We start from the raw sequence: 25465 nt of genomic DNA, 5'->3' as shown, positions 1-25465 counted from the left end.
GGAGAGGAAGAGAGAGCTAGGAGGTAAGGTTAGAGAGCTGGGCAGGGCCAGATCTCTACAAGGCTTTGTAAACCAGGGTTCATAAACTAGATCTTAACCTAAGTGCAATGGAAGCTGGTGGAAGGATTTAAGCAGAGAAATGAGATGATCTGATATACAGTTTCTAAGTTCACTTCAGTTCAATCACTCTGTCGTGTCTGACTCTTTGTGACCTCATGGACTACATGAGAGACTTGCCTGTCCATCACCAACTCCTGGAGTTTGCTCAAACTCATGTCCATCCAGTTGGTGATGTCATCCAGCCAGCTCATCCTATGTCATCCCCTTCTCCTCCTGCCTTCAATCTTGCTCAGCATCAGGGTCTTTTCCAATGTCGGTTCTTCTCATCAGGTGGCCAAGGTATTGGGAGTTTCAGCTTCAGCATCAGTCCTTCCAATGAATATTCAGGACTGATTTCCTTTATGATTGGTTGGTTTGATCTGCTTGAAGTCCAAGGGACTCCCAAGAGTCTTCTCCAACACCACAGTTCAAAAGCATCCATTCTTTGGCATTTAACTTTCTTTATGGCCCAACTCCCACATCCATACATGACTACTGGAAAAAACATAGCTTTGACTAGATGGACGTTTGTTGGCAATGTAATGTCTGCTTTTTAGTATGCTGTCTGGGTTGATCATAGCTTTTCTTACAAGGATCAAGCATCTTTTAATTATCATGGCTGCAATCACCATCTGCAGTGATTTTGGAGCCCAAGAAAATAAAGTCTCTCACTGTTTCCATCGTTTCCCCATCTATTTGCCATGAAGTGATGGGACCGGATGCCATAATCTTCGTTTTTTGAATGTTGAGTTTTAAGCCAGCTTTTTCGTTCTCCTTTTTCACTTTCATCAAGAGGCTCTTTAGTTCGTTGCTTTCTGCCATAAGGGTGGTGTTATCTGCATATCTGAGGTTATTGATATTTCTCCCAGCAATCTTGATTCCAGCTTGTGCTTCATCCAGCCCGGCATTTCGCATGATGTACTCTGCATATAAGTTAAATAAGCAGGGTGACAATATGCAGCCTTGACATACTCCTTTCCCAATTTGGAACCAGTCTGTTGTTCCATGTCTGGTTCTAACTGTTGCTTCTTCACCTGCATACAGATTTCTCAGGAGGCAGGTAAGGTGGTTTGGTATTCCCATCTCTTAAAGAATTTTCCACAGTTGTGATCCACACAGTCAAAGGCTTTATCATAGTCAATAAAGCATAAGTAGATGTTTTTCTGGAACTCTTTTGCTTTTTCTGTGTTCCAACGGATGTTGGTCATTTGATCTCTATTTCCTCTGTTTTTTCTAAATCCAGCTTGAACATCTGAAGTTCTCAGTTCACATACTGTTGAAGCCTAGCTTGGAGAATTTTGAGCATTACTTTGCTAACATGTGAGATGAATGCAACTGTCTGGTAGTTTGAACATTCTTTGGCACTACCTTTCTTTGGGATTGGAATGAAAACTGACCTTTTCTGGTCCTGTGGCCACTGCTGACTTTTCCAAATTTGCTGGCATATTGAGTGCAGCATTTTCACAGCATCATCTTTTAGGATGTGAAATAGCTCAACTGGAATTCCATCACCTCCACTAGCTTTGTTTGTAGTGATGCTACCTAAGGCCCACTTGACTTCACATTCCAGGATGTTTTGCCAAGAGAATAGTTAAGAAATGATCCCATATAATGCCAGTCAGCATTAAAATTATGTTATATTCACACAATGGAATGCTATACAGCGATGAAAGTAAGCTATTTGCAACTATACTTAACAGTGTGGGTGAATTTCAGAAACTTAATATTGAACAAAAGAAGCCAAGACACCAAAAACACACATGTGATTGAAAAACAGGCAAAACAAATTACTAATGTTAGAAATCAAGATGTTATATTTGCTTTGTTAGGAAGATGGTGACTGGCAGATGGCTTCTGGCATGCTAGTAATGTTCTGATTCTTTATCTGGGGGTCTGGTTATATAGGTATATATAATTAGAAATTCATTAAGCTATACATTTTTTGATTCATGTATTTTTCTACATTATACTTTATTAGCAAACATGATATACAAATAACTAACAAAAACATGAAAATATGCTCAATATCATTAGTTATTAGGGAAATGAAAGTGAAAACCACAATGAGATACTAGCTTACACCCACAAGGATGGCTGTAAAAACAGAACAAAAAACAGAAAACATGAGTTAATAAGTATGTAGAGAAATTGGAACCACCCTCATGCATTGCTAGTAGGAATGTAAAATGATACCAGCTCCTGTGGAAAACAATCTGGTGGCTCATCAGAAAGTTAAACAGAATTATCATGTGACCCAGCAATTCCACTTCTAGAGAAATACCCAAGGAAAATGAATACAGGTGTTCAAGCAAATACTTGTACATAAATGTTTACATAGCACCATTCACAGTAACCTGAGGATGGGTTACCCAAGTGTCCATCAGCTAATGTTTACATAAACAAAACAAATTATGGTATCCATACAATAAAATATTATTCTTAAAGAGTGAAACACTGATATATACCACAATGTGGGTGAACTTCAAAAAAAGTATGTTAGAAGAAAGAAGCTAGATGCAAAAGTACATATTGTATGGTTCCATTTACATGAAACATCTAGGATAGGTAAATGTGCAGAGACAGCTGACTACTAGGGGAAGTGAGAATGGAGAGTGACTTTAATGGGTACGAGCTTCCAGTTGGGGTGATGAAAATGAATGGGATTTAGAAGTGATGCTTGTACAACACTGAATATACTAAATGCGATTTACTTGTGCCCTTTACGATGATTGATTTTATGTTGCATGATTTTCTCTCTCTCTCTTTTTTTTAAATAGTTTGCATCTTTTGACTGCCTTCATCCAGTTCTTCCTTTCCACCCTCTGCCTCTGGTAGCTGCAAATTTGATTTCTTTTCCTATGAGATTGTTTGTTTGTTTTTGAAGTATAATTGACCTACAGTGCTATGTTCCTGGTGAACAATATAGTGATTTGCTATTTCTATACATCTCAGAACGATCACCAGATATGAATTTTACTTCAATAAAAATGTTTCACAACCTAAAACAATTTATTTAAAAAAATGGATGCAACAACAAAAAATGGTAATTATGTGAAGTGAAAGATTTATAAACCAATTGTGGTAACATTTTACAGTATATACATGTATCAAATGAACATGTACACCTAAAACTTAAAAAATGTTGTATGTCAATCGTATCTCAGTAAAGCTGGAAAACAAAAAAGATGGCTGAATGGTAAGGAAGAATGAATTTCCAAGATGGAATCATGAGACCAATAAGGACTCTCAACTAGTACAGACAGGAATTGATGGTGGCTTGAGCTAAGGAAGTCGTGAGAGATGTGGAGAGAAGTGGACAGGTTCCAGATATGCAGTGGAATTGACAGGACTTGCTGGATTGAACATAGGATGTGAAGGAAAGAGAAGAATTCAGAATGACTCCTAGATGTCCTGCCTTGAAAAACTGGGGGATGATGGTGTGTTGTTACCACTTGATAGGGACCCTAAGGCCTAGGGTGCAGGGCCTTTCTCCAGGGCTAACCTGTAACCAACCATGATATTCTTGAGTAAGTAACAGAATCAGTAAAAACTACCCCAACCCCAGCTGCTGCTGCTGCTGCTGCTAAGTCGCTTCAGTCGTGTCAGACACTGTGTGACCCCATAGACGGCAGCCCACCAGGCTCCCCAGTCCCTGGAATTCTCCAGGCAAGAACACTGGAGTTGGTTGCCATTTCCTTCTCCAATGCATGAAAGTGAAAAGTGAAAGTGAAGTCGCTCAGTTGTGTCCGACTCTTAGTGACCCCATGGAGTGCAGTAATCCCAGAAAGTTCCCAGTATAAGGGTTTTTATTATATATATTTTTTAAGTTTTTAATTCTGTTTACACCATGTTACTCTTAAGTGACTTTTTGTTTTTGGCTGTGCTGTGAGGTTTGCAGGATCTTAGTTCCCTGACCAGGGATTGGACCTGGGCCCCAGCAATGAAAATGCTGAGTCCTGACCACTGAACTCCCAGGGAATTCCCTTAAGTGACTTTTAATGGAAGACTGAGAGTTGTTGCTAACTGTTGTTTAGCACTCCCATGCATTCTCAACTCTCTGGTTATGATGCTAGCCCTGTTCATGGCATAACTCTGCTCAGGGCCCTCTTCCCAGTGCCTGGCAGGGTCATCAGGCTCAGCCTCAAACAGTTGTTCCCCTTCCCTTCCCAGGAGGCTGAGCAGCCTTTCTTTCTTTCTTTCTTTATCTGAGCAGCTTTCTTTATCAAACCCCTGCCCTTTCTCGAGCCTGATCTCTTCTGTCCAGATTGTGACCACGGCAGACCCTCCTACTGGACTTCTTGATCCCCGCTAAAGGCCTCTGTGCTACCCCAAGACTTTCCTGCTAAAGATTTCGTCCAGAATGCCCCCACCCTACCTTATGACTTGGTTTTCTCAGACAGCTATTCTGACCTTATGTGAGCCTCTCTTGACCTCTCTCCCTCCATAGGGCACCACCTCCCCACAGAAGGCCGACTCACAAACAGCTGTATCCAGGCCAGGAGGAAGTGCCAGGCCAATCCCACTTGCAATGCTACCTACCACTACCTGAATTCCTGTGCCTCGAGTATAAGCACCTCATCACCTGCAGAGGAGCCTTTGGTCCCTGAGGACTGCATGGAGGCAGCACAGCAACTCAGGAATAGCTCTCTGATGAGCTGTACATGCCATCGGCGCATGAAGAACCAAGCTACCTGCCTGGACATCTACTGGACCATTCATCCTGCCCGCAGCCTTGGTGAGGCCCCGCTCCTAGAGTGGGCTAAGCTTGGGAAGATGGCTTTTGGGAGTTGATTTTTAATCCTGTTGAATATGGGCCACATGGTAGATTCTGTCAGGGATGATAATGAAGCTCTGCATTTGACATCAGTAAGAAATGCAAGGAGCAATTGGTTGTATCCTTTTGGGTCCCAGAATACTGCCCTGCCTCCCCACTACTTCCCCCTTTCTTTTACCTGGAAACGTGGCTGCCTCTTGGAAGATCTCTGAACCAACTGAGGCTCGACTTGGGGAGCTCCTGGAACAGATGGATATGGAGAGGAAGTGGAGGGAAATGGTCTTAACCCATAAATATAACATACAAATACAAGATAATCCATAGGTTCAGAGAGACTGGGCGGCTGTGTCCTGGTGCAGCCTTTAACAGGATACTCATTAACCAGACAAGAGATGGTAAAAGACAGAGGGCACTGGAAGACCAAAGAGGAGCTTCCTCTGACTCTAGAAATCCCTTTTTATATAGTCAATTTTACTGGACTACGCTGGAATAATGAAACAGGGTCTTCTAAAACAAAGGTTAAGTTCTTACTCAGGTTCTGTCTTGGCTGTGTCATATGTCCTCTTCATTCTGGGATCCAGTTCAGCCTCTACCTGGGATGTTCCTTTCTTATGGCAGAGGGAAATGAGCATTGGCAGAATCATTTGATGCCTTTAAAAGTTTCTACTCGGACATTACATGAAATACTTCTGCTCACATTCCATTGACAAGCAGATCACATGGTCAAACCTGATGTCCTCCCCCAGGGGACACTAAAAATCACATGGCAATAAATGAGGATGTGTAGTCTTACAGGAAGGGTAAAAATAAGTAGAAACAGTAATGCAATCTACTGTAGTACATCACTTGGTCAAAACATTCGTTTCCCTCCCTTCCACAAGCAAAATAGATCTACTCACTGTCTAAGGAAGGTGCCTAAGTATTCTATTTAAGCAGAACATCAGATTCCAAGATCCCCGACTTGGATATTATCTTGTGACAATTTCTGTATAAGGTCTGAATGTGTGGTTCCTCTTAATCTAGAAACCTATAAACTAAAAAGTCATCTGCTTCCCATATATACTCAATATATAGTAAGGGAACAGGGACCAGAGAAGCACAACAAACTCAGAAAGAGGAATAATAGGAAGCACACAGGAGACATTGATTCATAGCAATTCTGAAGTCCTGCCACACAACTGATGCAAGGGCTGTCTTCCCTGGGAGTAGGAATTGCTCTTTAATAAGGCCCTGCTTTTGCTCATTGGGGAGCAAAAGCCCAGGAGTTTCTCAGCCCTCTGGGAGGTCCTTTCTTGTCCATTATTTTCTTGGGCTACATCTGAAAAGGTCATTGAAGACTATGACCTCCTTAGGGACTGAAGAGCATTCTCTGCTTGCTTCTTACTTGAGGAATGTTGGAGCATCTTAAGTCTCAAATAGTCAGAGTCTCTTTTAATCTAGGCTGGTAGCTCTTTGCAGTACAACTCTGTCAATACATAATTGTGTTTTATATCTTTTGTTTTCTGTCACCTCGTGTGCCAGTAGCTGTTCCTATAATCCTTTTCAAGACATACATCTCTTTCCAGACCTAATTAGAGGTACCTTGCCCTTATCAAACTTCTGTGCCTGAGCCACTATCTCAGTCTTTTTACCCTGAGCATATTTGTCCAACTGGCAGGATTTATTCGATACTGTCTTAATTGATGAGAGATCTCCACAAAGGGCATGATAGCCATGAACTTGAATTTGTCTTTGCCCCAAGGCTGAGTTGTAGTTGAGCTTATTACTCAAAGCATTTTTCAGTTTTATCTTTTACCATTAGAATATGAGAAGCAGTTGCATTTCTTAATCCTGCAAGTCCTAGAATTTCTGTATTCTTTCTCCTCTGTTTTCTCCTTATTGGTATATTGGTCAGTTCTCTAAGCTTATGTCTTTCTTCTGGTACCTTGCCAAATATAGCCATGAGCATTCACGACATACTAGTAATCTTCCTTTTCTTAGCTTCTTCCTCTTAAAGCACAAGCTCACTCGGTACCTCATCTCCCTTCCAGGTTATTGCAGGCAACAATTTTACCAAACATTGTGCCACTGCATAATGAGAGCTGCCAGCCCCCAATAACAGCTTATTCACTGCCCACTGCCCACTCCCAAAGCTAATACCGTTTATTTTAGATTTTTTTGTTACTTCAATACTCCACTTCTAGATACCAATTAAATGTTTAATAGGAGTTTGCTAAATTATGTAACCAACTGCAAAATCCTTGGCTTTCACCAATAAAAATGTAACTTTTGTTCATGTTATACACATCTGCCATGGGCTTCCATGAGTTGGCTTTGTTTTAGCTCCACCTGTCTTCTTCATTTGAGGATCCAGGATGGTAGGTGGGAAAGAACCACAGCAGGACCACGTGATAGTTCTTAAAAATTCTTCTTAGAGGTGATTAAGTCTCTGCAGCTCACAATCCACAGACCAAGGCAAGTCACATGGCCAAGCCTTACAGTAGGGTGGGAAACTACAGTACTCTCCTAGGGGGCCTAGAAGGCACATGGCAACAGGTAAGGATATATAATCATCTCCAGCAAGCAGTTGGAAACAGTAATACAATATACCACTTTCCTTGTTCCCTGACTTCCTCTCCTCATCCTAATCATCTCACTTCTAGGGCTTCACCCGAACCCTCTCCCTAAATCCTCTTGTCTTCCCCTTCTTTTCCCTTGGGAGCTCCCAGGTCTCCCCAGGCATTCAAATCATCCTTTCTGATTTGCTTGATACTATCCATATCCCTTCTCTACTGAAGACATACTCACAGAATGTCCCTGCAAGCTCATCTCTGTCTTTAAACAATAGTTTTTAACCAGCATTTATTAAGCACCTTGTGTATGAGCTATGCAGTGATTTTTTTTTTTTAATTGAGATACAGGTGGTTAACAATGTTGTGTATGCAGTGATTTTATAAGATCCTGTACATCTCTATCAGGAACCCATAGCCCCATGACGGCATCTGAAAGAGATGTGCTTTCTTTTTAATCATTGTCTCTCCCTTCTCTGCTTTTCTCGGTCAGGTTCATTCTGGGCCTGGTCACGTTTCCATCACCTCAATGTGTGATAAATCTCCATAGTCAAGTGGTCAGTCCTGGAACAGAGTTCACTATGGCCCCTTCTCCAATTGCAAGAGCAAACAGGACAGAATCCCTTTACTTGTTTACATACCCATGGGCAATATGTGTAGTAGTTAGGAGTGGAGACTCTGGAATCAGATAATCCAGATTTCAAATCCCGGCTCCACTTATTAGCTTATGTGAGCCTGAGCAAGTGAATTAAACCTCTTTTATCCTCAGTTTCTTTTTACCTACCCAAAGACTTCTATGAAGACTAAGTGAATTTGTGTATATATATATATATAAATATTTATATATTTATATATATATTATATATATATATTTATATAATAATATTTATATTATTTATTTTATATTATTTATATTATAATATATTTATATATAATTTAATTATATATATAATTTATATATATTATATAAATATATAATAATATTTATATTATTTATTTTATATTATTTATATTATATATAATTATATAAATATAGTATATTATATAATTATATATATAAATATAATATAAATATTTATAATATGTGTATAAATATTATAAATATATAATAATTTATATAAATATTTATATAATATATATTTATATTATAATAATAATATATTTATATTTATATATAATTTAATTATATATAATTTACATATAATACAAATATATAATAATATTTATATTATTTATTTTATATTACTTATATAATAATAATAATTATATTTATATAATAATATATATTTATATATATAATACCACAGTGCCCAGTATACAGTGTGCACAACAAACAGTAGCTTTATTATTCTTACCATTAAACCCAGTTTATTCATCAAGCCCAACTTGAACCTTTATGGCCCCGTTCTTTTTCCTTTCCTTCGCCCAGGATGCAGCTAGTTGGGTAGAGATTGTGCCTTTGCCTTTTCCCCAGGAGCTTCAGCCCCTCCTACTCTCATCCCCAGCCCAGTCCTCAGGATTCTGATGCATCCTACCTTGTCTCTAGGTGACTATGAGCTGGATGTCTCTCCCTATGAAGACACAGTGACTAGAAAACCCTGGAAAATGAATCTCAGCAAACTGAACATGCTCATACCAGGTATGCAGGGCCAGCCAGGGCTGGGGTATGGGAGGGCCTGGGCCCTGCGGGAAGGGTGGCTGGTGGGGAACACAGCTGGGGAATAAGAGGGGAGAGTTCTAGACTGCCAGGTGACTAAAGAAGCCCTGTCATGGTGAGAGTCTAAGCTATGGGGCATGATCTAGTCGCACAAGTCAACAAAAAGCAATAGTTATTAAGGAGATAATCGAAGAGAGCCTGTTAGAGCTTCCAGCTTCCAAAGGGTGGATCTCAACAAAGGGTTAGAAGGGAGTGGCAGCAGTTCCAGGGAAAAAATGTGCTGAAATGGAGTATTTACCCTAATTCGAGGCAGCCAGGAAAGTAGCTTGTGGTCCCTGAAGACTAGGAAATTGCTTGTTTTCAACCATTCTAATGGGATGGGCGAGGTGTTGGGCAGGGAATAGTGAGAGAGAGTGTGACTCCTCAGGAGTGATTCAGGGTGGGGAGCCATCTGTCTGGCAAGGACTATGATGCATTTTTTCAAGAAAGTGAGGCTGTTGTGTTAATTGGAGAGGAAGACACACATGCACTTTCTTTTTGAAAGAGATGTGAGATTTGTTGTACAGTCAGTTCTACATGTTAGAATTTTGAGAGAAAAGTATAGAAATTTATATATTAGAAACTCTAGGTTACAAGGAATCTGGGAATAACCTATTCCAGTTACTCCATTGTTCTGACTGCTGAAATATTCTGTTAATAGAAATATCACCATGATTTCCCAAGACTCAGAGTATGGGTTTTTTAATGCATGCATCAATCAAAGAAAGATGGACAGAATACAGATACAGAACCAAAATCCTAAGTAGAATTAGGTTGCATCTGTTGTGGACAGTTCAGAAAGTATACTTTTCCACACCAGGAGGACTGTGGGATCCTAGTTCCCCCACCAAGGAAGGAACCCCTCAAAAGTGAAAGACTGGCGTCCTAACTGCTGGACTTCCAGGGAATTTCCCAGAAAGTACTTTACAATGTTGTAGGGCCTCTTGGTTACAGTTTCCACCATGGGATCTCACTCATTGCATAGAATTGTAAAAAGGATTTGGTTAGATGTATATGGGTTAAAAACAAACAAACAAAAACCTAGGCAAGCAGAGGAGCAGGATGGGGGAAGCTCATGAATACCAATATTGTTTGAGGCTAGCGCAAGGCCTTTTTCAGGGCAGTCCTCCCTGACGGTAGTGCCCTTCCACTTCTGCCCTTGATACATCAGAGGCTGGGCTGCAGGTCTGTGAAGAGGACTGCTGACTTGCTTCCCCTCTCCCCCCAGACTCGGACCTCTGCCTCAAGTTCGCCATGCTGTGCACTCTTAATGACAAGTGTGACCGGCTGCGCAAGGCGTACGGGGAGGCGTGCTCCGGGTCCCGCTGCCAGCGCCACACTTGCCAAAGGCAGCTGCGCGCCTTCTTTGAGAAGGCCTCAGAGCCTCACTCTCAGGGCCTGCTGCTGTGCCCGTGCGCGCCCACCGACCAGGGCTGCGGGCAGCGGCGGCGCAACACCATCGCCCCCAGCTGCGCGCTGCCTTCGGAGGCCCCCAACTGCCTGGAGCTTCGGCACGTCTGCGTGTCCGACCCGCTGTGCAGGTGCGGCTGCTATGTGCTGGGTGCTGGTGAACGGGGTGGGTGCCACTCCTTCTGGGCTTCTTCCTGGGCAGGGTTGAATATAACCTAGCCCAGGGATCCTGGACTGACTTCACCACGTAGCTATTCTGGATACCTTCTGAAACTCTTTTCTAGGGGGAAATGTGAGTGTGTGTGTGTACGGTGTAAAAACCTTAGAAAATATAAAAATGTCTTAAAATATCACCCCAAACCCGTCACCTGGAGTTAATCTAACATACTTTGGAGAGCATTTCCTTCCAGTCTTTTTTCTCTACAGATAAACAAAATCAGACATTTTGAGGGTCTATTTATCTTGCTTTTCTTCCACTTATGGTACATATCTGGCGAGTATTTTCCGATGGAAGCAGTATGGAATAGAGATGAAGACAAGCTCTGAAGTCACACATATGTGAATTTAAATCCTTATCTGTGTGACCTTGCATCTATCACTTAACCTAAAACTCTGTCACTTAACCCAAGGTTCCACTTACTCCTCTGTAAAAACTGGGATAATAATGCAGACCTCTGGGGATTCTGGTGACAGTTAAATTACATAATTTGTGTAGAGAGTTAGCTTACTGGTGCAGTTAAGTAAGCACGCAGTAAATGATGGTGCTTATTTTGTAATTTACTGTCCTTTAACAACTTACTTTTTGACTGTGTACATTGTATTTCACTTTATAGATGCCCCATATTTTATTTAATAATTCCTCTATTTATAAATATTTAGGTTGTTTTCTTTACTGCTATAAATAATGCTGCAATAAATATTACTGTTATTCATTAATCTTTGTGCACAAATCTAATTATTGCTTAGGTTGTGTTGCTACAAATGTCATTACCAAATCAAAGAACATGAAGAATTGTAAGGTGTCTGATCAAAATTTAAGCAAAATTTTAATATGGCCTACCTTGACCTTCTCACGCAAATGTTCATCAGATTGAAGTTATCATCCTTTCAAGTCATATTTGTTGACAGTGAGAGTCACACCAACTTTGTGTTGCAGCTTGGTTCTACCACTTAGTTCTCTGTAACCTTGGGCAAATCACCTCTCTTGAGTCCCACTTCCTCTTCTGTAAGATATTACATAGTAAAAGCTCTTAGTTAGCATAATATTAACACTTAGTAATTACTATGGGCTAAGTACTGTTTTAAGTACTTAACATCTATTAACTCTTCTAAAATTCACAAGAACTCTGTAAGATTGTTGTTATTATTATTATTTTTTATCATCCTCAGTTTACAAATGAAGAAACCACAGCAGAGAAAGGATAAATAGCTTACTCAAATTCACCCCTAGATAGTAAATCAGGTTTGTTAATGAAGTTTAGAATGAAAGAAGTCTGGCCTAGAGGCTCCTAAAGGCTCTGCTATGCTGTCTGTTGTTATGCTGGTAGCTGTTACTATTACTCTCACAATCACATAGCAAGATATTGTCCCTCCCTTCAAGGAGTTTGCAGTTGAATGGGGTTGACAGAGAAGTAAACCACTGATCTAACACAAGGCAAAATGTAAGGAAAACTGCACAAATATATACAGAAAAATATACTCATAATTCCATTGCCTAAAGATAATCAGCTTTACCTATTGTAGGATGAGTGTTAAAATAATATCTAACATTTACTGAATACTCACTGTATACCACGCCCTATTAAATGCTGTACATTTAATACTTTTACTTCATCCTCACAAAAATCCACAAGGTAGTGCTATTTTCATCTCTATTTACTGTCAAGGAAACTGAGGTTAAAGAAACTGCCTGAGGTCTCATAATTAGGGATTTTGGAGCCCAAGTCAAAAGTGGTATGCTGTGGAGACTGGGGTGATGGTACATTTGACTGTGACAGGAGCAGGCCTTACTCAGGAGGCGGCCATGGCTCAGGCTCTGAAAGGCAGAGAAGGATTTGGCATGAAGAGAGGCATGTCAGCTTAAAGGGGCAGCAAGGTGATGGCTACAGGCCAGACTGTCAACAGGGACTCTTAAAATTTCCTTTTTTCCAGATCGCGTCTGGCAGATTTTCAGACGCACTGCCATCCAATGGACATCCTAGGGACCTGTGCAACAGAGCAGTCCAGATGTCTGCGAGCATACATGGGGCTGATTGGTGAGGCTGGGGGACATGGGTAGGGAGCCAACCGGTTGGCCAGCCTGGCGGGTGAAAATGTTCTCAAGACTGAACCCAGATGGAGTGGTCCTGAGACAGGTGGGAGACGGATGGGAGCTGAAGGCGAGGTTGGCTTAGTCACCGATAATCTTCTCTTCACCCCACAGGGACTGCTCTGACTCCCAATTTTGTCAGCAATATCAATGCCAGTGTTGCCTTAAGCTGCACCTGCCGAGGCAGTGGCAATATGCAAGAGGAGTGTGAGCGGCTGGAAGAGTCCTTCTCCCACAACCCCTGCCTCAGTGAGTGCTCACCACCTGCTCCCAGTCCCTGTGGCTGGTTCAGCTCAACCCTGGGAGAGGGAAGGGGTCAGCTTTGTGATCCACACTGGTTCCATCCATCTCCTGCAGATGGAGCCGCCCCCTTCTCAGCCCTCAACATAGGCTTACATCTCCCCAGCCTGGGCCTTTCTGCCTTCTCCCATTCCCTAAATGACCACCTCCCTGCCCCTGCCAAGCTGCCTCTTCACCTGTCTGAGCCACAGGAACACTCTTCAGCTCAAGGAATAGCAAACAGAATGAGATAATATCCCACTCCCACCTGCCACACACCCACCCTCCTATATGCCAGGGTCCCTGAGACATTTCCTTTCCTTCTCTTGGAGCCTAAGAAATCTCCAACATCTGCCTGCTCTCAGTCTTCCTTCTCTCCTCAGTGGAGGCCATTTCAGCTAAGATGCGTTTTCACAGCCAACTCTTCTCCCGGGACTGGGCAGCCTCTACCTTTTCGGTGATGGAACGCCAGGTAGGGGCTCCTCTGTTACACCCCCTCCTGCCTTTTCTGGACCATCAGGGGAAACCCTGACAAGGGAGACAAGAGATTGGGGGTGGCGTGAGTTCCTTGTGGTCATGAGGACTGTAGATTTCTAATGGACACCTCAGGGGAGGGGAATAGGCCTTAATGGAAGCTGAGGTGGTGCAAAGGGTGGAGCTGACTCCATTTCATTTTTTCCGCAGAACAAAAACCTTGCTCTGAGGCCACAGCCTTGGGTGCCCACTCTTTTCTCCTGTACTCTTACCTTGATTCTGCTCTCGAGCCTCTGGTAGCTGGACTTCCTCAGGGGCCTTCTTCCCCTCTGCCACACCAGCTGACCTGCTGCCTGCAATGGGTGAGGAAGGGACAGCATCGGGAAGGAGGTTCAGTCTACCACGTGGCAACCCTGACCTGTGTCCAGTCAACTCCAGATGAGGTCATGGTAGAAGCTGACTAGCCTCGTTCTCATGCCCTTCACTTCCTTTTTTTGTTTTGTTGTTGTTGTTGTTTGGCTGTACCACACGGCTTGTGGGATTTTAGTTCCCCGACCAGGGATTGAACCTAGACCCTCCCAGTGAGTACTCAGAGTCCTAACCACTGGACTGCCAGGGTCACTCCCTTCACTTCTTGTTGGGCTGCCCCTTCTTAGGACTTCAGCGTATCACATGGTGGTATCCAGCTCTCCCAGGCTCTCTCCTTATTTCTTTCTCCTGCCCACCCAGGATCACTCAGGCTCTTAACAAATCAGTCACACTCTGCTGCATTCTCCAGGTAGGCAGAGTTGGGTGTTCTGAAGTGACCTGGAAAGACATTCCTCATGGTGAGGAAAGCTGGAGGAAGACTCCTGTCTATCCCTAGTTTTCTCCTCTGAGTGGGGGATGGGAACCTACTGCCAGCCCTGCCCCAGGATCCTACACAACACTTGAGCTTCAGGAGCTGGAGCATTTGGGCCTTGCTTTCTTCCTGCTACTGTCCTAGAGTCCCCTTAGCCTCTTGGATTATGATTAAACATTTTGACTTAAAACTTCTCTGTTTTCCCATTGTCTCACATTGTGAATTTATATAGAATGAGCGGCGTTTACAGACACAAGAGCACAGGCCAGGTTATCTAAGAGACACAGTGACCCTGCCACCAGGTTCTGTGTGACCCCAGGCAAGTTTCTCAGCCTCCTTGTGCACTTGGCATGGAGTTGGAAGAAAAGTAACTTACGTGAGGCTGTACGAGGTACTAGTCCCAGCTGCTGCCTAGGATCTGTTACTCCCTGTACATCTGTGCACATGAGAACCTGTAGATATGTATAATATTTTGTAAGTAAGATCAGGTACTGCCTGTCAAAGTGTTAAGTCACAGACCCCTTTCAACATCCATGAGAAGAGCTTGAAATACATCATCCTTTTCATCAGCTGCATGACATGGACTTGTATGAATGCATATTCCTACATACATAGTTTATTTAACCAGTTCTGTATTGATGGATATTTGTTTGTCTTCACATTTTTCTCTGAGCCAAGTTTTAAGGCAGCGAGGAGGTGACTGGCCGTAGGATGTGCAGAAGAGCTGCCAGAACAATGGGTGGCATAGGGAAGCCACTCTCTAAACATTCTTGTATCCACATACTCCTGCCCCAGGAAATGCCTAGCCAACCTGCCATTCTGTACACTTCAGTGGGGTACCTGGTGGACTGTCCTCTTTCCCCTCCCAGGAAGATCTCTGAACCGTCAGGGCCTCTCCATTTGCTTTGGCTCTCTTATCATGGGGCTGGGGAGTTGAATGGTACAGTCATTCCTTGCTAAGTGCTTGAATTAGACTAATAGGTCATCTGTACTTTTCTCTGAAGAAGGTCCAAATTCCTGGTAAACAACCAGACCACTCTCCCTGCCTAGGGCCCAGAGCCAAGACCCGGGGTGGGGGTGCACAGTGGCTGGACTGAAGCTTTTAATGGTATCCTGGCTGGCCAGGGTGGTTAATGCCATTAGACTAGTTTCTGGGTAATGAGGTGGGAAGGTCTCCTGGCAGCAGTGGTAAGCAGAGAATGCTGAATTACAGGTCTCTACATGACTAGGGTGGAGCAGATTGTCTTTTAAACAGCTATCTTGAAATTCACCCATTCAATCTTGTATTCATTCAGCAAACCTTAGCAAGTGCTTGCTCTGTTCCAGGCTGTATTTTTCAAGATCTGTCCCTGCCTATTCATGTGCTACCATTTTGGTGAAGGGGCAGCCCAGCCCAGGACTTTGGCAACCGGACCTTGGCTTTAGGCACTTGGGACTTTTCAGTTATCCTGGCTGATTGTAATACTCAGCTGTTTGACCTTGTGAAATACTCTTTATCCTTCTGAACCACCATTTCCTCATCTCCAGTAGGGATGCCAATACGAGTACTTAAAGATTGCACTTTTGCTTTTGTTTTAAATAAATACATTAGCAATTTAATTTCAGTTAAAAAAAGCAAATTAGCAACATCAACTAATATTTACATCAATTTAAATGGTTTTGGTTGGCAATGTTTTTGGCTTCTTATTTCTGTAAAAGCTTATAAGCATGAAGAGTTTATGTTCATTTTGATCTCCATGTATATTTGTTAGATAATAGTAAAAATATTTAGAACTATCAAGATTGTTTGAAGACTAGAAATAATTATAACATTTAACATAGTGCCTGATACAGGATGAAGAGTCAATAAATGGCAGCTGTTACTGAAATTATTATTTCTGGGAGGGGATCTGTGGGTATTATGTATTCCACTCCCAGCCCTGGAACCATGGTGAGTGATGATGCTGGCTCTGACTCCAACTGGGGGCTGAATTCTGGGTGGGGCTGCTTCTGGGCGATTTGCTGTTCAACTCCAGGATGAAAACCAGAGCTCTTGGTTTGTAGCTCAGGCCCTGAGGGACCTTGGACCAGGTGTGGAGTCAAAGACAGTGTCTCAGTCAAGGATCTTTTGGCTGCAAGTAACAGAAGATCCCTTGGAGGAGGAAATGGAAACCCACTCCAGTATTCTTGCCTGAAAAATCCCATGGACAGAGGAGCGTGGCAGGCTATAGTCCAAGGGGTCACAGAGTCCGACAGGACTTAGCAACTGAGCACGCACGCACACAACAGAAACATTAGAATTACTTAGTAAAAAGGGAATGTCATGCAACTTAACTCCAGGAAGTTCAGCTGGGGCCTTGACGAGACTGAAACTAAAAAGTCAGGAGCCAGTCTTCAGCTCCAACTGTTGAAGGCCTAGACATCTTGGGCCATCTACTTCATTCTCTCTACAGACCTACTTCCTTTGCATGACCTTCCAGGGCCAGCATCTTCAACCAGATGACCTCCCATCCCAGTTCCAAAGTCATGAAAAATCTGACTGTGCACAGGTTTTAGATTGGCTTTCCTGGGTTAAGGGCCCATCCCAGGTCTATCAGCTGGGTAAAAGAAACACAGACACACATGCAACTAAAGTAATTACAGGGTCCCAGGCCTCTTAGCCAAAAGCAGTTCTCAGAGAAGCAGTGTGTCTCAGCAAGACCCCAAGAGCATAGACACTTGGCAGGGACTTGAGGTAGATTTTAATCACCCGAGGTCCAAGTTTGCTTTTTTTGTGGCTTCCTTCCTGGTGTAGGAGTGTCTTCTTTGAGCTTCCTTCTTGAAGGATGGGAGTTAGGGACAGACGCCCAATGTTGTGGCTCCTTTGAGTCTGAGAGCTAAATGGCTTTCTTCTTTATGGCTGCAGAAGGAGGCTTTACTACTGTGGAGCTTGCTAGCTTTCTGGTCCTGACAGTTGAAGAGTGAAGCAAAGTCAAGGGGATCAGAATATGCCACTCTAAAATATGCCATTTTGGCATAAGGATTATTTTGATCTGAAGCCAATTAAGAACCAACAACAAGGTCTCTGTCCTCCCCTTACCTGCCTGAAAGGGCATAAATGAAGATGGGGAGTCAACACCAAGATAAGCTTGCACAAACAGACCTTACGAAAATAGCCATTACTTCCAATTTTTCCCCCCATATGTTTCTTAGTTTCTTCTGCACAATTTATTGTTCCCTGGGGCCCAAACTCTCTATCCTTTGTTAAAAGGGTACATAAGGCCCCTAGTCTAATCTTAAGTCTTATATAAGTTTCACTTCTTTTCTGTAAACTCCCATGTAGGTAAATATTAATAAAAACTGTACCTTATCTCTTGTTAATACATCTTTTGTTAACTTAATTCACAAGCCTGCAATTACTGACCATAAGAGAGTAGAAGAAAAGGGTTTTCCTCCGCAGCAGAAGCAGTGCCACTTCTTTGGCTGATAACCCTCCATTTTTGCTTCTGTATCCCATCTTATTGACAGTCAAGGCTCTCACTCACTCCTCTCATGGAATCTTGGGTTCTCAAAAATTCCTGACTCTTTTCAGCACCTCTGCTTCTCTCAGGAGGAAGCCTATTCACATGGGAGACTTGGTGCAATAAAGTTCCATCCTCAGATGCTGAGCTGGTCAAGGCCTTATCTGACATACTGTGGGAGTTGTGGGGGTGGAGGAGAGACAAAGACAATAATAATAACTAACATTTATTAAGAGTTTAATGTGTGCAAAGCACCAGGCTAATGGCTTAAAGAGCATTATCTCATTTGCTTTTCAGAAGTATCCTCTTTTATTTTCTTTGTTTTACAAGGGCACTGTAGCAAAGCTAAGCAACTTGTCCAAGGTTACGGGGCTAACATGTGTCTGATCCAGAATTCAAACCTCAATCTCCCTGACTCCCAGGTGCAGTCTTTGATCCAGTGATCACATTTGTTGGGGTGAGATCCCACTACCTAAATTTCAACAGAGGCCATGATGAAGAGCTTGGGGGTCAGAGGGCTCTTTTCGGCTACAAACATGACTTCCTCAAAGAGAAGGTATTTGGACTGGATCTTGAATGAATAGGGTTTATCAGGTAGAAACTGGGGAAAGGGCACCCCAAAAATCAGAATGGGCAAATGCAGGCTGGAAAGGGAGGATGACAAGATGTCTGCTGTGACTGGAATTATTTGAGGGGAGGTGCTCTCAGGTCCTCCTGTCACTCAACTCCCCATTCCACTGTCCTAGGGGAGGGTTCTCCTCTGGGGACATACCCAACTGTAGAGCTGCTGTTGAGAAAGCCAGACCCTATGAAGCAGGCAGGAGTCTTGGGGAACTGGTGTGCCGAGTTCTGGCTTGGCATGCTTGGCATCTCTGGTCATAGGGAGCCCCATGGCTTCTTGACCCCTCGGTGACATCCAAGGGCACAGAGGTCATCACTGTGTGGGTGAACAGATAAAGTGAGACTGTGTCTGGCCTGGAACAGTGAAAAGCAGAAAGGGATAGCCCATCCCCTACAGAGGGATACCAGCAAATAACCACTCCCCACCCTTCCCACCCCCCACACCCATGATCTTCCAGTTGCTGTGGTCAACTGCAGTGTCAGGGCATTTCAAGAGTCTGGTCTTCCCAGACTTTGGTTGGCTTTGGGGTTCCCATGGAGGCTTCTTCCTGCTGTACCTACTGTGGACTAGGTATGGCAGGCAGTAGGCACATGTAGAAATGAAGACAAATTTTGTGATGGAGACAAACAACAGAGACCTCATTATTTGAGCACTTGATATGTGTTGAACATTGCACTGAGAGTTTTGCATATGTATCTTTTTAAAGCTAAGTTGCCTCATAGGCTTGTCTCCACATGGTATTGTCTGGCATCCATAATATTTGAAAAAATTTAAAGAATTATTGTACAGTCTTTTGAAAAAAAAAAAAAAATACACAGCAAAACCGAAATCCTTTCCCCCTATCTGTCTCTCTCTATTGTATACACAAAGCAGCAGCCATCCCCACAGAATCTCTTCTCTCAGAGGAAGCTCAGAGGAGAGATTTACACCATGAATATATGTAGTTAATATTTTTCCTTTGTCTCACATGTGTAATACAGTTTAAATTTCCTCATGTCTCTCTAAGGGCAGACACTATTATCCCCATTTTACAGATGGAGAAACAGATGTCCAGAAATGAATTATTGCCCAAGGTCACATAGCTAATCACTGGCAAGTATCTTTTAAGCAGAATTTGTGCTTGCTGTGAAAGTACCTGTGATCTAGGGTCTGTGAGGCTCTTGAGGAAGAGGCAGTTCATTCATTGTGGGGGGCTTCATGGAGGAGGCAACATTTGAGTAGAACCTCAAAGAATAAAGAGAAGTTCAACAGATAGAAAAGGGCAGTAGAAGTGTTCTTTAGGAAGGCAGGAAAGCCTGAGAGATGAACATAGCAAATTATGAGGTGTCAGAAGAGAGGCAATCTCATTTCTCCCCATCTCATGCCTCCCTCTCAGTGGTTATGGGTCTGGCATTTAGGAGACTTGCCTCATTTCCCAGCTTTGCCCCAGGCACATTCTGCCTGTGCCCTTTAAGAGCCTCCCTCACAAAGCTTCCTTGTGTCTTCTGAAAGAGACCATCTAATTCAGACTGGTTTCCTACCCACCATTCCCCTCCCCGACATAGGGGAAGAGAGAGAGATGTGGTGATGGAACACAGAATGAACCCCCTCTTAGGCCAAATCAAATACACTTAATTCTTCAGGAATTACATGTCAAGAGTGTCTTAGGAAACACAGCTCTCTAGCTGTTTAGTGGAAGCACGTTGTAGTGAAAAGAGCACGGTGGAAAGTGGATTCTCCCTTTGCATCTCAGCAGAACTACTTATCAGCTAGATGACCTCAAGCAAATTGCTTAACTTTGCTAAGCTTCAGTTTCTTGATATACAAGAATCATGGGCCCTGTTGTCAAAAGGTGGTGACTGGTAGGGTTTGTCACAGAGGGAGAAGAAATGGCTGGCTGGGAACATACTGATCTGATAGTTACTTTAGTATCGGGTGTCAGGGACTTGTTAAATCCAGATTTTTCCTGCAGGAAGTGGACAGTTTAGGCCAGAAACTTGCATTGTTACTTCATGGGTTTAATGTCTAAATATATTTTTTCATATTCTCCCTTAGCCCAGAAGAGATTTGAGGTGGCTTATACAAATACACAATACAAGAAAATGAAAATAAAGGCACAAAAACCAAGATGAAGAGAGAACAGTGAGTGATAGATCATTTCAGTAATCTGTAATGTGTGTGAGCAGATCCTGCCCAGATGAATACCATTGGCACGAAACCCTTAGTATTAATATATCATGCTTGCAGGTAGTAGGGCTTAGAAAGTATATCTTAAATGGAGCTAAAGGTAATACTTCTATTTTAGAAATGAAACTGAGGTGAAGTCCTGCTCTGGTTCCAGCATATACTGTGCATGTGCCTGCATGAGGGAGCAGGAGAAGAAACTTTTTGTAAATTATACAAAGTTTGGGTCCCTTGTGTTTGACAAGAGACCAGAGGCAGCTGCCTTTGCTTTCTCTGCTGCCCAAGGAATCACAAAACCTGATTGAAATGGCCAGACAAGAGAAGGGAGGCAAAAGAGAATAAACAGAAATTAGCATTTCAATAAATTATCCTGCCACTGAAATGTATGGAGTGTTTGTTATGTGTCAGTCAGCCTGCTCAGCCCTTCACATTTAGTATATTTCATGTTAATGTTGTCTGTATTACATGTTAGAGGGAGCTAGCCTAGGAGCTAAGGACACAAGCTTGGGTAAGAGGGGTAGAGCCCCGTCTTCCTCATTGGCTTGCTGCAATCCTTGGTTGATTATTGCCTATGTTCCTTCACCTGCGGACCCCAGTTTATCCCTTTATTGGGTGGTGGTAGCGAATCTGTAAGCTAAAGCATGACACAATATTAGTATGCAGTAAACAACATAAACAGCGGCAATAGTTTTTTGCCTTATAAGGATGGCTGCTGCTGCTGCTGCTAAGTCGCTTCAGTCGTGTCCGACTCTGTGCGACCCCATGGACTGCAGCCTACCAGGCTCCTCCGTCCATGGGATTTTCCAGGCAAGAATACTGGAATGGGGTGCCATGGCCTTCTCCGATAAGAACGGCAGGGACGTCCAAATCTTGAAACACTATCCCCCGCCACCTCCACCACCCCCACCTCCCAGGCCCCTCGGTTTGATTAGGGTGGTAACAGGCGCGGGTTCTCCCTCGAGCGGGCTCCGCGGGGCGGGGGGGAAGCCGCAGGCGGCGTGCAGAAGGGGCGCGCCGCCTAATGCAGTTGGCAGTTAATTAGAGGGAAAGGTTATGTCATTAACGGTGGGATCGATGCAAAGGGAATTAAGAGGCTCTGGCAGTGCTGCTGCCGCGCTCTGTGCGCGGGCCACAGGCCGAATTCAAGCAAAACTCAATACGCATTAGCGCACTATCTGTGGCTGCCCCGGGCGCGAGTTGCAACATCCTAGTTGGGTGGCCCGGAGCGGCGGAACGCGATGCGTTGCTGGGAAGAGCCAGTGTCCCAGCCTGGGCTGCCCGGATCCCCTGCGAGGGGTGGGATGCGGGATGTCCTCCCCTGGGGAGGCTGGGGGCAAGGTGGCTGCCTCCTCATCAGGGGCCCTCCCATGACTTTAATCACAAGGAAGCCAAGTTGACTTTCCCAGACTGGGCCAGGCCACAGTGTAACCCACCCTCCCAGGGCTGACTTCTTCTTGGCCTTTGTCATAGCGTCATTACATGGTGCTCTGTACAACATTTTGATCAACGTGTTTTCCCCAACCAGACTGTCAGCTCCAGGAGGGCAGGGACTGTGAGGGTCTGCCCTGTTTAACTACACTCACAGAGCCTGGCACATGGCAGGTGCTTAGTGAATACTTGCAGATGGAGTGGATCTCTACAGCAACCCAGTGAGCTGTAGAGTGAGGAAACTGGGCCTGTCACTTCATTTCCTTGTGCCTCAGTTTCCTCACTGTATCAGCTCACTGGGTTCCCTGCACAGACTCTTTCCTTGAGCAAATGACCTCCTCTGCCTGAATCTTATTTTCCTGTCTAGGGAAAATTAGTTGCTGCTGCCTCCAAAGTATGTGCCAGGGACTGTTTTAACACTTAGATTTGCTCCTTTAATTCTCACAACACTGTAAAATAGAGACCATTTTATAAACATGGAGGTAGGCCCATCATTTGCCTGTTTACACTCAAATCCATTGCTCCCCTTCTGATAGTCCATGTCACAAATGGGTTTCCCTGCCAGCAGGCTTCATTACCCAGGCTTCCTTGTCAGCTGAATCTTGTTTGGCAGTCACTGGCTCGGGATTAGGGGACTGAGGACAGGAGGAACCAGGACGCCGTCAGCCTTGGCAGCTTCTGGGCTCCGTCCCCCTTCCTTTGGCCTCCAGACCAGGGATGGTAGTGGTTTCCTGTTCTTGCTAATTTCTGGGTCACCTCACTTTCCTGTTTGGCTTCTCAGTTCTTCTACTATGTGAGTGGTCATAGTATTAAATTGTCTGTATTAAATTCCCTCTGTATGAAATACTTAAGAGTGAATTCATTTTCCTGATTACTCTAAGAGTCATGATTGGAATCCAGATCTGGCTGACCACAGAAGTGCACTTAAAGTTTTTGTTTCTTTTTTTTAATGGAAGACGATAGTGGGGCAGGGCACTAAAAGTGATAACCATTTAACGGCCTGCCCAGAGCTCTTCCCAGGTCCCTTTTGTGAGAGAAATTAGTTTTAGAGATGGTTATATACTCATAAAGCCTATTTATAATTTATTGTGTTTAAGAAATTCTAAAAAAAAGGAAATCCTACTTTGCATAGCTAAAATATTGTTTATACCCATAAACAAAGATTACTTACCAGAGTTGTTCTAAGATTAAATGAACTAATATATGCCAAACACCTGGTACATGGTAGATGTTCAGTGATAGCTTTAAAACCTGGATAAATTTTAGTACCTTCAGTTTTCTCAGCTTGGTGATACTGGAGTGTGGAGGACAGCAACTCTGTCTTTCATTCCTTCACATTCTCATCGCACAGTAGATTAACCTTGCCCACTGGGACAGTGAGTGAGAAGTAGTAGTCAGATGGCTGGCCTGGCAGCTACAATACACAGAAGATGTGTGCAATGAATGTTAGATCTGAGAGAATACTTCTAAATCAATTGGACCACCCTAGAGACTTGGCTGGCAATGAATGAGAGTGTGAGGTGCTTTTGACACATGCATCCAGCATCTGATTTGAGCAAAGATGTCTGCTCAGCGGTCCCGAGGGCAATTTTCTCCTGATTGATTTGGAACTTTCAATCTTAATGGAAAAGAAGCCAAGTATAAAGCAGGTAGTTTTCTCCCTGGATCAGAAATCTTGTTGTGCTTTCCTTTCTAAACTTGGAGGCTAAAAAAAATAAAAATAAAAATAAACTTGGAGGCTGGCGGTGGGTACCATCTCCTGTTACCTGCAAAGGGGCTACAGAGGCCAAAATTTACTAGGGAAAGGTGTTTATTTTTCTTTTTCTTGTGGGGGGAAAGGTGTTTAAAGGTGGGGGTGGGAGTTGGGGAAAGGAGCTTCTTAATCCATACAACTCCCAATGACTAGGGAGAACCAGGAGACCAGAAACTGGTCCTGATGCATCCTGGTTGTAGACAGTAGTTCAGGTCTTCAGCTAACATAGCCTAGAGCCTGAGGCTGGGAATCCCACCTGTGCCCTTGGCCAAGGCACTTCATTCGAGCCTGCCTTGATCACTGCATAGGTTGCTGGGGCTTCATATGAGTCACTGATGCAAATATAATTTAAAGGAGTTTATTGAACTTACAAATATATTTAAGGTTATGGTTTTAAGCTAGATAAGTAGCTGAAAAACTGCTTTTTACCATAATAGCATAAGCCTCCTACTCCTAGAAGTTAAGAGCACAGGATTTGGAGTCAAATAGACCCAGGTTCCAATCCTAGCTCACCGTGACGTGACTACTTCCCACTTACCCTTTCTGTGCCTCAGGTTCATCTGTAAGACAGGAATGACAGTGCTTCTCGGGAAGGGCTGTGAAAATAAAATAAGATACTAAGGCAAGAGCTTAAAAAATGTTACATGTTAGAATTGTTCACAAATTTATCTGCCAACTTAACATTTTGGGACAGAGTAGGGAGTCTGGTCAACTGGATCATTATAGTCTTCAGGACTTTCTAGTATACATGCTTTGGTTTGTCATCTATGGTCCACTTTTCTAGTAACTGTTCCCAGTCATTGTTGTTCAGTTGCTAAGTCGTGTCCGACTCTTCGCGACCCCATGGGCTGTAGCATGCCAGGCTCCTCTGTCCTCTACTATCCCCTGGAATTTGCTGGAATTCATGTCCATTGAGTTGGTGATACTATCTAACCATCTTATTCTCTGCTGCCCCTTTCTCCTTCAATCTTTTCCAGAATCAGGGTCTTTTCCAATGAGTCGGACTCTTTGCTTCAGGTGGTCAAAGTATAGGAGGTTCAGCTTCAGCATCAATCCCTCCAATGAATATTCAGGACTGATTTCCTTTAGAATTGACTGGTTTGATCTTGCAGTCCAAGGGACTCTGAAGAGTCTTCTCCAGCACCACAGTTGGAAAGCATCAAATTTTCAGTGTTCAACCTTCTTTATAGTCCCAACTGTCACTTCCGTACATGACTACTGGAGAAACCATAGCTTTGACTATAAGGACCTTTGTTAGCAAAGTAATGTCTCTGCTTTTTAATATGCTATCTAGGTTTGTCCTAGTTTTTCTTCCAAGGACCAAGCGTCTTTTAATTTCATGGCTGCAGTCGCCATGGTGGTGGTGGTGATTTTGGAGCCCAAGAAAATAAAATTTGTCACTGCTTCCACTTTCCCCCCTTTTATTTACCAGGAAGTGATGGGACTGGATACCACAATCTTAGTTTTTTTGAATGGTGAGTTTCAAGCCAACTTTTTCCCTCTCATTTCACCCTCATCAAGAAGCTCTTTAGTTCCTCTTCACTTTCTGTCATTAGAGTAGTATAATCTGCATATCTGACCTTGTACCTC

The 25465-nt window shown here is 43.3% G+C and overlaps 1 protein-coding gene across 3 annotated transcripts in view; it reads left to right on the top strand.

Moving 5' to 3' along the window:
* GFRA3 (GDNF family receptor alpha 3) overlaps positions 1-25465 on the top strand; it is a 45528-nt gene that overhangs the window by 3474 nt on the left and 16589 nt on the right. The window contains exons 2-8 of one of the 3 annotated variants that reach the window (XM_061151397.1): positions 4547-4834; positions 8969-9061; positions 10347-10659; positions 12680-12783; positions 12951-13085; positions 13499-13587; positions 13800-14038. In XM_061151397.1, coding sequence (XP_061007380.1) covers positions 4547-4834; positions 8969-9061; positions 10347-10659; positions 12680-12783; positions 12951-13085; positions 13499-13587; positions 13800-13889 — 1112 coding nt within the window. In that variant the 3' untranslated portion in view covers positions 13890-14038. Of the gene's footprint in view, positions 1-4546; positions 4835-8968; positions 9062-10346; positions 10660-12679; positions 12784-12950; positions 13086-13498; positions 13588-13799; positions 16478-25465 lie in introns of those variants that run through there. The other 2 variants (XM_061151396.1, XM_061151395.1) reach the window with 2 other exon arrangements.

The sequence above is a fragment of the Dama dama genome, chromosome 9, assembly GCF_033118175.1.
Source record: "Dama dama isolate Ldn47 chromosome 9, ASM3311817v1, whole genome shotgun sequence".
In the NCBI taxonomy this organism is placed as follows: domain Eukaryota; kingdom Metazoa; phylum Chordata; class Mammalia; order Artiodactyla; family Cervidae; genus Dama; species Dama dama.
The sequence above is the reverse complement of the archived record's forward strand: the minus strand, read 5'-3'. Positions and strand labels throughout refer to the sequence as shown.